The sequence below is a fragment of the Alosa alosa genome, chromosome 17 (assembly GCF_017589495.1).
Source record: "Alosa alosa isolate M-15738 ecotype Scorff River chromosome 17, AALO_Geno_1.1, whole genome shotgun sequence".
Lineage (NCBI taxonomy): Eukaryota > Metazoa > Chordata > Actinopteri > Clupeiformes > Clupeidae > Alosa > Alosa alosa.
The window spans coordinates 291,939-304,438 of record NC_063205.1 but is presented as its reverse complement, the minus strand read 5'-3'; the positions used below and the strand labels follow the sequence as shown (position 1 = coordinate 304,438).

General features: G+C 43.5%; 1 protein-coding gene across 1 annotated transcript in view; it reads right to left on the bottom strand.

The window, feature by feature from the left end:
- Positions 1-12,500, bottom strand: part of sult4a1 (sulfotransferase family 4A, member 1) — a 46,952-nt gene that overhangs the window by 14,546 nt on the left and 19,906 nt on the right. Inside the window, exons 2-6 of the mRNA XM_048267534.1 lie at positions 4,831-4,961; positions 4,610-4,690; positions 1,016-1,142; positions 765-859; positions 728-732 (exon numbers count right to left, since the gene is read on the bottom strand). Of these exons, the coding sequence (XP_048123491.1) occupies positions 728-732; positions 765-859; positions 1,016-1,142; positions 4,610-4,690; positions 4,831-4,961 (439 nt within the window). The remainder of the gene's footprint in view (positions 1-727; positions 733-764; positions 860-1,015; positions 1,143-4,609; positions 4,691-4,830; positions 4,962-12,500) is intronic.

Genomic DNA, 12,500 nt, shown 5'->3' with positions numbered 1-12,500 from the left:
TATCATTTTCAGACCGCCTCGGATATGCCGCGCTTATCATTTTCAGATATGCCGCCGCCTGCCTTGCCTTATCGGTATGGACCGCCGCCGCGCCGCCGCATATCGGTGGAATGCTGCCGCTATCGAGGCCTCAGATCTTGCCGCCTTATCGGTATGAATGCCTGGACCGCCGCCGCCTTATCGGTACAGACCGCCTTATCGGTATGAACCGCCTTATCCGCCGCAGTGCCCTTGCCTGGACCGCATCGCATATCGGTATGGACCGCCGCGTGCAATGATCGTTCGTCCTGCCGCTCCGCATCCGCGCATGCACTTATCGACCAAAGAACCGCATATCGGCCTGGAGCAATACGCCTGAACCGTCGGCCTGATACGCGCATCGCGCATGCAGTAATCGGCCTGATACGCATCACGCATATCCTTATACATGTCCTCATAGCCTTGTGTCCTTATCTGTGTCCTTATACATGTCCTCATAGCCTTGTGTCTTACCTTATCCATGCCCTCATAGCCTTGTGTCCTTATCTGTGTCCTACCTTATCCATGCCCTCATAGCCTTGTGTCCTACCTTATACATGTCCTCATAGCCTTGTGTCCTTATCTGTGTCCTACCTTATACATGCCCTCATAGCCTTGTGTCCTACCTTATACATGTCCTCATAGCCTTGTGTCCTACCTTATACATGTCCTCATAGCCTTGTGTCCTTATCTGTGTCCTACCTTATACATGTCCTCATAGCCTTGTGTCCTTATCTGTGTCCTACCTTATACATGTCCTCGTATTTGAGGAAGAGAACGTTGGAGTCCATGCGGTGCTCCCAGAACTCCTGCACATGCTCAAACCAGGAGCCGTATCCCACTGTAGTGGTGAGAGAAGGACACAGTCAGTGTGTGTGTGTGCGTGTGATATACTAGTCTGTGTGTGTGTGTGATAAACCAGTTTGAGTGTGTGTGTATGTATGTGTGTGTGTGTGTGTGTGTGTGTGTGTGTGTGTGTGTGTGTGTGTGTGCTCACGTTTGTCATTCATGAAGCGACGGCAGAACTCAGCGAAGGTTCCACGGTAGCTCATGGTGCGCAGGGAGCGATGGAACTGGTAATAGGACACGGCTAGATCCTTTGGGTTACGGGCCATGTAGATCACCTGCTCACACACACACACACACATACACACACACACACACTTTTGGGTTACGGGCCATGTAGATTACCTGCTCACACACACACCTTTGGGTTACGGGCCAAGTAGACACACACACATACACACCTTTGGGTTACGGGCCATGTAGATTACCTGCTCACACACACACACACACACACACACACACACACACACACACACCTTTGGGTTACGGGCCATGTAGATCACCTGCTCACACACACACACACACACACACACACCTTTGGGTTACGGGCCATGTAGATCAAATGCTCACACACACACACACACACACACACACACACCTTTGGGTTACGGGCCATGTAGATTACCTGCTCACACAAACACACACACACACACACACACACACTGCGACTTTGCCGAACGTCCCCTGGTTAGGACACACCTCCCTTAATTAGGCCAACGTAGTTGGAAATACAGAAATGAGGAAATACGGAAATGAGGAAATACGGAAATGAGGAAATGAGGAAATACGGAAATGAGGAAATGAGGAAATACGGAAATGAGGAAATACGGAAATGAGGAAATGAGGAAATACGGAAATGAGGAAATACGGAAATGAGGAAATGAGGAAATACGGAAATGAGCCTTTTGGTTGAATTGTTTGTTTCGCACGTGTCTGTCTGAATTGTTTGCTTTGCATGTACCTGTTTGAGTTGTTTGTTTCACACATGCCAAAGCTGAATAATCTATGAATTGTTTTGTTTTCATGTGGATTGGCCAAAGAATTTGTGTTATTGTTTAATTTATGTGCATTATGGATTGAGCTCTACCGGCCTAGGCTATTGTGCCGTGAGAAGCCTGAACTCTCTCGCATTACAATACACACTGGAGAACGCGTCTATCTGGACCATGGACTGTCGTTACACACACCGCTCATTACAATACACACTGGAGAACGCGTCTATCTGGACCATGGACTGTCGTTACACACACCGCTCATTACAATACACACTGGAGAACGCGTCTATCTGGACTGTCGTTACACACACCGCTCATTACAATACACACTGGAGAACGCGTCTATCTGGACTGTCGTTACACACACCGCTCATTACAATACACACTGGAGAACACGTCTATCTGGACTGTCGTTACACACACCGCACATTTCCATACTGGACCATATACATCCGATCTGCACCCTGGAGATTTTGTGAACAATGTATGTTTTTGTTTGTGAACCACTGTGAAACGAACTCTTGTAATTTCACTTATGCTCATTAATAAAAGTTCACCTTATTAATTCAAAGGGTTTAGTAAATGAGCATTTATGCATTTCTAAGTCCTGTGTAATGTCTGACTTTCCCTACTTTCCTTCCCCTTATATTTGAGCTGAGAAAGACAGACCGTTACAACACACACACACCTTTGGGTTACGGGCCATGTACATCACCTGTTCACACACACACACACACACACACACACACACACACACACACCTTGGGTTACGGGCCATGTAGATCACCTGCTCACACAAACACACACACACACACACACACACACACTGTAGGCAGGGGTTGAGCATGTTCTATTATATTTGCCTGTAGGCAGGGGTTGAGCGTGTTGTAATATATTTGCCTGTAATATATTTGCCTGTAGTGGTTGAGCATGTTCTAATATATTTGCCTGTAGGCAGGGGTTGAGCATGTTCTAATATATTTGCCTGTAGTGGTTGAGCATGTTCTAATATATTTGCCTGTAGGGATTGAGCGTGTTCTAATATATTTATTTGCCTGTAGAGGTTAAGCATGTTCTAATATATTTGCCTGTAGTGGTTGAGCGTGTTCTAATATATTTGCCTGTAGGGGTTAAGCATGTTCTAGTATATTTGCCTGTAGTGGTTGAGCATGTTCTAATATATATTTGCCTGTAGGCAGGGGTTGAGCATGTTCTAATATATTTGCCTGTAGTGGTTGAGCATGTTCTAATATGTTGAGCATGTTCTAATATATTTGCCTGTAGGGATTGAGCATGTTCTAATATATTTGCCTGTAGTGGTTGTAGTGGTTGAGCATGTTCTAATATATTTGCCTGTAGTGGTTGAGCATGTTCTAATATATGTGCCTGTAGTGGTCGTAGTGGTTGAGCATGTTCTAATATATTTGCCTGTAGGCAGGGGTTGACCATGTTCTAATATATTTGCCTGTAGGGTTTGAGCATGTTCTAATATATTTGCCTGTAGGGGTTGAGCGTGTTCTAATATATTTGCCTGTAGGCAGGGGTTGAGCATGTTCTAATATATTTGCCTGTAGTGGTTGAGCATGTTCTAATATATTGAGCATGTTCTATTATATTTGCCTGTAGGGATTGAGCATGTTCTAATATCTTTGCCTGTAGTGGTTGTAGTGGTTGAGCATGTTCTAATATATTTGCCTGTAGTGGTTGAGCGTGTTCTAATATATTTGCCTGTAGGCAGGGGTTGAGCATGTTCTAATATATTTGCCTGTAGTGGTTGAGCATGTTCTAATGTTGAGCATGTTCTAATATATTTGCCTGTAGTGGTTGAGCATGTTCTAATATATTTGCCTGTAGGGGTTGAGCATGTTCTAATATATTTGCCTGTAGTGGTTGAGCATGTTCTAATATATTTGCCTGTAGTGGTTGAGCATGTTCTAATATATTTGCCTGTAGGTAATGGTTGAGCGTTTTCTAATATATTTGCCTGTAGGGGTTGAGCATGTTCTAATATATTTGCCTGAAGGGATTGAGCGTGTTCTAATATATTTGCCTGTAGACAAGGGGTTGAGCGTGTTCTAATATATTTGCCTGTAGGGATTGAGCATGTTCTAATATATTTGCCTGTAGGGATTGAGCGTGTTCTAATATATTTGTGTCAGGATTCTCGTATGGACTGTTGTTTTTGTCTCCCCCTACCTGTTGGAGTGTGATAATTCTAGACTTTATTTTTGTAGCCATGTGTTGGGTCATGTGCCCGGAGTCACACCCATGTCCTTATTTGGGCAACTTCCTGCCTTTGTTGAATTCCCTCCAATTTTTCTGTTCACCTGTCTCTCATTTTGTGTTGATTTGTGGAGTATTTAAACACTGCCCTTTTAGTTCACTTTGTCAGATCGTCACGGTATGTACTGTTTGCTGCCTGACTGCCACGTGAGTGAGACTAGCGTGAAGCTCTTTAAAGAGAGATTATAGTTTCTGTTCTTCCCGGTTTGAACCCTGCCTGTTTTTGACCAAGTCTTCTGCCTGTCGGTTTTGGATTACCTGCCTGTACCTGTCCGTCTGTTTCTGTCTGTCTGCCTGCCTGTTTACGAAACCTGCCTGTACCTGGACTCTGATTTGCCTGCTGGACTGTTTGTAAATAAATCATTTTGATCTGCAACTGTTCTGAGTCGTGACCGTTTGCCTGTTGGGATTGAGCATGTTCTAATATATTTGCCTGTAGTGGTTGAGCATGTTGTCATGGTACCCACCTTGCCTTCCCCGTTGTGCATGGCTGTAGGCAGGAACCGGTAAGGGAGGTGGCTCTTAATCAGCCTGGGGGACGTCAGCTCCTGAGCACACACACACACACACGTTTGAGAATGATTATGTATGTGTGTGTGTGTACCTGTATGATGTCTAAACCCGGTTGAGGGTGTGTGTGTGTGTGTACCTGTATGATGTCTAAACCCGGTTAAGGGTGTGTGTGTACCTGTATGATGTCTAAACCCGGTTGAGGGTACTCCAGGACGGGAAGCTGCTCGTCGATGTTCATGAGGCCGATTTCATCTGGATCCGCCCCCTGGCTCACCAGATACACCACCTCCTGCAGCAGACTGGTACCTGCACACGCGCACACACACACGCATGCGCACGCACGCGCACACACACACACGCACGAGACGCACACACACGCACGAGACACACACACACACGCACACACACACACAAACAAACACGCACACAAACACGCACACACACACACGCACAGACACACACACTATGTCAGGGCGACCAATGCGCTATGTGCTCACAACGTCGTCACAACATCACAGAAACGGACTAGAAAGACGTGGCCACCACATCCCATATTACACAAATGTACGCAGCCACCGTGTTATCCAAATACGTCATGGCGACCTATGTGGTATGTGCTCACAATGTTGCTACAACGTTGGTGACCAGCCTGCCAAGCTTGACACTGTTGGTGTAAGATGGTCATGCTGGTTTGCTAGAATGACCAACATAAGCTGGCATGGCCAGTTAAACCAGCACTATAGACCAGCAACACCAGCTAAAATGACCAGCTTGAGGTGGTACAACAAGGAAAACCATCTGAATTACCATCATAAGCTGGGAAAACCAGCTGAAGGTATGTTTTCGCAAGAGTTTTGCTGGTCTAGCTGGTCAACCATCATATGGTGGTCAAACAAGCTGGTCAACCAGCAAACCACCTTTAGCTGGTCAGGCTGGTTTTTTCAGCAGGGTAGTGTCCTGCAGGTGATATATCTCTCGCTTTCTCTCTCTTTGTGTGTGTGTGCGTGTGTGGTGTGTGTGTGCACGCGTTGTGTATGTCTATGTGAGTGTGTGTTCATGGGGCTAATGTGTTGAGAGACTTTTGAGCATCTGCACTTAATCAGAACTAATACAGCATCTAATACAGCATAAACACTGAGGGTTATCACATGAGCAGACTCACACACACACACACACACACACTAACCAAGTTGTGTGAGAAGCTCTGTAGTCTCAGCTGAATGGAGTTATTTATCTACAATGAAGACTCACATGACATGACATGAAAGAAAGACGCAAAAATCGTTTTACATGATGCACTCAGTCATAAACACACACACACACACTCAGTAATAAAGCCTTAAAGATTCACAAACACACACACACACACTCCGTCATAAAGTCTTAAAGATTCACACTCACACACACACTCAGTTAGCCTAGAAATCTAGACGCACCCTAGCGGCGGCAAATTAATTTGCTCAGCCTGTACGTCTAGTATCGAACCATAGGGATTTCTATTGGCTTAGCACCGTGGATGTTCTCCAATCACAGCGCTCTATTTTGTTAGAGAGTCTTAAGGCAGGCTCAACAGGATAACGACAGTCCTGCGACTGTGAACAACAAGGAAGTTGGCTATGGCGAAACGAAGAGCGGTTGTTTGAATCGGCGTTGGCGTCAACTTTGGAGGAGTTGGACTTGTGCTTTTCTTTGAAAGTTGAGCAACACAATGCACTTAAGTCATTACTTTGAAGAAGGATGTATTTGCCGTTTGCCGACCGGATACGGATATGGTCGTAGCGCTAGCCTATTGCATGCCTAGGCAGTTTGAAAGACAATTCTCTGCCCGCCCCTTTGATTAAGCGAGGTGAATGGTTCGATGCCAGACTATACATCTCAATGATATAGGATGGCCCCGCCAGGCTAACACTCAGTCATAAAGCCTTAAAAATTCACACACACACACACACATTTAGTCATAAAGCCTTAAAGGACAAGTTCGCTATTTTACACTTAAAGCCTTGTTTTGAGATAGTTTATGATTAAATAGAATGTTTAAGATTGAAATTTGGACACACTGTCCTGAGAATTTTCGGTTTCTGTGATAGCACCCCCCCACCTCCACAATGGCTGCATAGGTGCACTGGAACAATCTTTCTAAAACGCATTAAACTTTCGTTTACAAAGACGTGAAACTCACCGAGTTGTCAGGGGTGTTCACTGATATTGTGGGCAGCCGTGGCCTACTGGTTAGCACTTCGGACCTGTAACTGGATAGCTACGCTATCCAAATTATTGTCAAGTCCATGGCTAATGCTAAAATGTCTTGGAACTTGCACGATGTGATGGCCTACGTGAATCATTACGTTTTCATCATAAAAGTTCCACAGCCAAAAAAATAGTTAACATACAAAATCATGTAGCCAAATTATTCATGTAGCCTAGGGTTAGTGTTAGGCTTATGATGTGCTTATGATGTGAACATGACAGGTTATAGACATAACAAATAAGTTCATTTTCCGCCTGTCACAAACGTTACGTTACAAAATTGTAGAGGAATTATTATTATCATTGTATAAAACACTTGTGTAAGCAGATATATATATATCACCTCTGTAAGCAAAAATATTATGCTGAGTTTCAAGGACACAGAATTCGAGTTGGGACGCACAGGAAGAGGCCCCCGCCTCTGTGTGCATCTGTGCGTGGGTTTTTGAGGAAATCAAGCTGAAGGAGATAGATGTCTGGCATCCTGTTTTTCTGTGTGCATCTGTACAATAAAAGATAGCTTTTTGGGCTGCAGGTTCAGAGACTGATGGTGAGGGGTTTCATACCTTTCACTAGCACTCTCTCCTCGTGGCGCCAAGAGTCTGTGAGCAAACCAATTCTACGTGTTGTGGTTCTTGTGTCTAATATGTCGAGGTAAATTCCATGACAAAAATGTAACCTTACCCCAAGTTCTTCCAACTCCGTCGTCCCAGGCCGTAAGGTGGGATCCGCTGTATTTTTCAGGCGAAAGAGCTTTTTGGACGATTTCTTTCGACCTCCAGCAAAGTTCAGTGAAATGCAGACCGCAGAGACACGGTGATCAGCTTTCTGCAGATCCTCAACAGGTGTGCTCGCATCCAACCCCAGAAATTCCAGCCACAAACTTAGCCTTTCTGGATCATTGAAAGGAAGTCTGTGACAACTTTTTTGCCACGAATTTCCCCGCAATTCGGATGCACAAAATCGCAAATCACAAATCGTCTGTTTAGCTGAATACTTCAAGACAGCGAGCTGCTTCTGTGTATTCAATGAAATGCCAGTGGTTTGCTTGTAATTGGCAAGTGTACGCAAAGGTGCATCATCGCCACCAACTGGGTTGGAGTGTCTATTATTCAAGCTCTCAACGGAAGAATGTATGGGTGTGAGGCATTTGGAAAAATAGCTCTACAGTTTTACAACGAATGATAAAACACCTGTTGGAAAGCATCTTTTGCAGTGATTTTTGCGTGAGCATATCAGTGAACAGCCCTGACCACTCGGTGAGTTTCACGTCTTTGTAAACGAAAGTTTAGGAAGGATTGTTCCAGTGCACCTATGCAGCCGTTGTGGAGGTGGGGGGGCGCTACCACAGAAACCGAAAACTCTCAGACCAGCAGCATGTGTCCAAATTTCAATCTTAACCGTTCTATTTAATCATAAACTATCTGAAAACAGGGCTTTAAGTGTAAAATAGCGAACTTGTCCTTTAAAGATTCACACTCACTCACACTCTCACGCACACACACACACACACAGTCATAAAGGCTTAAAGATTCACACTCACACACACACACACACACACATTCAGTCATAAAGCCTTACAGATGTATCATTTCTAATTAATAAGCAGCAAATTTATTCTCCAAGATTAAAAAGTGCCACTGCTCAAAGGCACGCTCTCCTATGACGGTGGAAGAGCTGCCTATTTGTCCATGATTGACACACACACACACACTTTATTTATTTGTCCCACGATCGACACACTTTCCAAAAGACCATCAGTGTCTGAAGACAGACAGACCTCCCAAAAAAACATCAGTGTCACACTCTCTTACACACACATACACACTCACGCACACACTCTCACACACACACTCTCTCACACACTCACACAAACACACACACGCACACACACTCACACAAACACACACACAGACACACACACACACACACTCTCACACACACACAGACACACACACTTTCACTCACACACACACACAGACACACACACACACACACACACTCACACACATACACACACACACACACACAGACACACACACACACGCAATTCTGTAAAAATAAGGGGGCCCTATTTTCGCGACGCAATACCTGGCGGAAAGAGGATTATTATCTCAGCGCAACGTTTATTCTTATCTTGCACGTCTCTTTTATTGAGCAACGTTTATTCTTATCTTGCACGTCTCTAAAGTTTATTCTTATCTTGCACGTCTCTTTATTCTTATCTTGCACGTCTCTTTTATTGAGCAACGCACAAAGGGGCAATTAACGACCTGAGGAGGGGTCTGGCGCATTGTCTAAAAATCTCTATCGTACACAACACTACCTAAAACACATTACGCCCCTGACCAAGAGAAACCTGGTCAGAAATCCATGGTCAGTTGTCTATATGTTATTTTAAGAGCGTATTATCAACAGTGATATGGGCGGTTGTGCACCCTGCTTCTCTCATCCACAAGTGCACACCTGCGCATATCCATGCAAAACATTACAAATTACACAATTACAATTGGAAACATAATTAGAATAAAGATATCACAAAGTACATCTCACGATGAGTAATTATTCACCATCATTTGCAAATTGGTAATGACGGTTAAAAGTGATTAGGGGAGAGGCGAGAGACACGTACGTATGGAGCACAGCTGAAGACGCACTGTCACAAGATATAAGCAACTCCTCTGCAGGATAAATGTTTTTTATTCAGTCATTCGAACATTATTGGGGTAAGTATTGCTTTTTTCAGGCTATGTTTTCGATGGTAACTCATTGTCAGTCCATAGTGAAAGTAATTAACTGTGTATAACTGTTTTGTCGTTGACTGACACCACAATGAAGTTAGTTTCACTTTGCCAATGAGTTCAAATAATAGACGAGTGCAAATGCATGTAAGCTATACTCTGCTAGGTTTTAGTAAAGCACGGTTTAGTGGAATAATTGTTCCATACGGTCTCGCAAGCAGATTCCTTCAAATGCGCCGCTGACTATCAAAATACCGATGCGCTGTTTGAAGTTGCGCTGCTTGCTGTTAAAGGGAATAACAGATGTCATTCTCATTGGTTTAAATAATGTTACTCCCAAAACACACCCATGACTGATTAAGAAACCTAGGAACGCCTTGTTGCGCCATCCGCCTAACGTTTGATAAAGAAAACACTCCCAATGTGGACTGGACATCCTACTAAATTTAAATAACCCTTTGACTAGTGACCATGCGTTTTAGACCATGATAATAAGGTCCAGGGTCTTTTTGTGAATGTACCTGAGTCAAACATTCATTTAAAAGCATAATTAAGTGGTCTTGCTGCAAAGCAGCACACTTATTGTTCTTCTTAAGTTTTATTATTATTATTATTATTTTTCCCGTCTCCCTAATTTTTTGTCAGCTCTAGCGCCTAGGCCCTTTGAGACAGAGACACCGTTCCAACTTTAAAACGTCCGGTCAGTACCGGTGTAAGTTGCTTGCGAAGATGACGTCAGGTGGGCGTGCCGTTCGTCCGCCATATTGGATTGAACAGAAAGCGAAACTAAATTTTCACAGGTCACAAATTTGATCTGAACGCCACGAAACTTGACGTACATTATCCTTGGACCAAGCCTCACAAAAGTTACCAGAAGGATTTTTTGATTTTCGAAAGCGTTTGCCCGTCACAGCCAAACGAAATCGGCGGCGAAGCTCCGAAACAGGAAGTCGTCCATATCTCAGGAACACTGTCACATATCGATACCAAATTTTGTATACAGTGGGCATCGCTTTCAAATGACCACTTCATTCGCGCATAACGCGGCGTGAAGCTGCGTGAAGCTTTAGTACCACTTTCAGCCACTGTCGTCGCCTGCCACTGTACATCGCTCTGCCTGCCGTCCCTTACATAATTGTTGCCGAGAGTAATCCCAGCCTACGAATTCAATAACAAAATAAATCATGCATAATTAAACATTACCTCGATTTAGGCTACTTGGGTATGGCTTTAGGCTTGACTACACGGTGGTAACGAAAATCGAAATCGAAATTTGCTGTCTACATTATTGTCAGTGTTGGGGTTAACGCAACTACGCAAATCAAAACATATGATGTGATAATTGAGCCAGTAGAGAAATAACTGTTCAGAATTAATCTGTAGCCTTGGGTAGGCTTCTGCAGAAAACAATGTTGTTGCCGATTTAATACTATCTGGCGACGTTTTTAACAGGCTACGCAATAGAGGCTTAGACAACTATGACCCACGTTTTGGTTTTGTATTTATTTTATTAATTTGCCCTACTTCTTGACTGCAATGTAGTCAATTGACTGCTTGACATGTCATTTTTATTTTTCTGTACAGTAAACAAATACATCTGCTTTATGCCGCAGAATTACATTAATATTTGGCTGACTGCAGACGCGCCACTTCCCTCCCCATATTCCAAGATTAAGATAGTATGAAGTGCTTTTTGTATAGGCTACTATCATAAAAAAAATAGTTAAAACAAATAGCTATTTGCAATTTGACAAAACACTGGTCCTCATTTTGCGAATGCGAGGACGATATGAGCCTGTTGCATTTAGTTAGATGTCCGAGTCAATGCATAATGTTTGAAAACCACTGGCTCGTAATCACAATAATTTAACACACCCACAGTTGGATAACCTACTTCATCATGTCCCCATGCCTACATTTTTGTGAGTAGCATAGAGATCGTTAAAAACAATAAAGTATGGCTCTCCGCTTGGGACATCGAAAAACTTATATTTTAATAGACTACCGTCAAGATGCTGACTTGCAAAAGCCTCGATAACACGTTATCTCCACTATCATCAGTCATGCCCTTGATCAAAGTGGGGAATGAAATAAAAGTTTGAGAACCACTGGCTTAACAAGTTACCTACAGTCCAGAACACTGAATCTGTTGCAATATTCTGATGATCGGCGATGATATCGGCAAATGTTTGTTTTCCAAAGTAAGAATTTCACTTCACCATGCACCTTCGACAATACCTGGCCTACCTGGTATCATTACAAACATTATTCTGTGTCCTAAAACTGGCATATTTTATGGCATTGTGTCATGTAAGTTCTTGTTGCAAAAATCTAGAGAAATGTGTGAGGTGGTCAGTGGGGACAATTGAGACACACATTGATTGTGTTATTACTTGAACATTCCACACTATCCACAGCTGTGGTAGGCCTATCAGGGCAGGAGGATTACTGTCAGCGAGGCTTTATATAAAAAATTCTTCAACAGAAGGCCTCGAATGTTGTCTTGTTTGTGGAGCGCTTTGCTTCGCTTCTGTAATTTCTCGGCTTCATTGAAAAAAATGAGGGCTTCCCCCAATGACCCTCCGAATAAATAAAGGTTGAATGAATGAATGAATGCAGGCTTGCCCAAAATAAAGGCATGTGGTTTGGCGAGCCTACAGTAAATAACAGACCCGCCAGAATGAGCGTTATGATGCTTTTTTTACGAGGAAGATGTTTTGGTACCCTACGCACACTGCATGTTCTTAAATAACACTGATCATCAGTAATATTCAACCATTAATTTGGGTAAATGGGCAAGCGGACCACCTTTGATTGGCTGATGATTGTAACAAGGGCATGATTCCAAACACCTCCT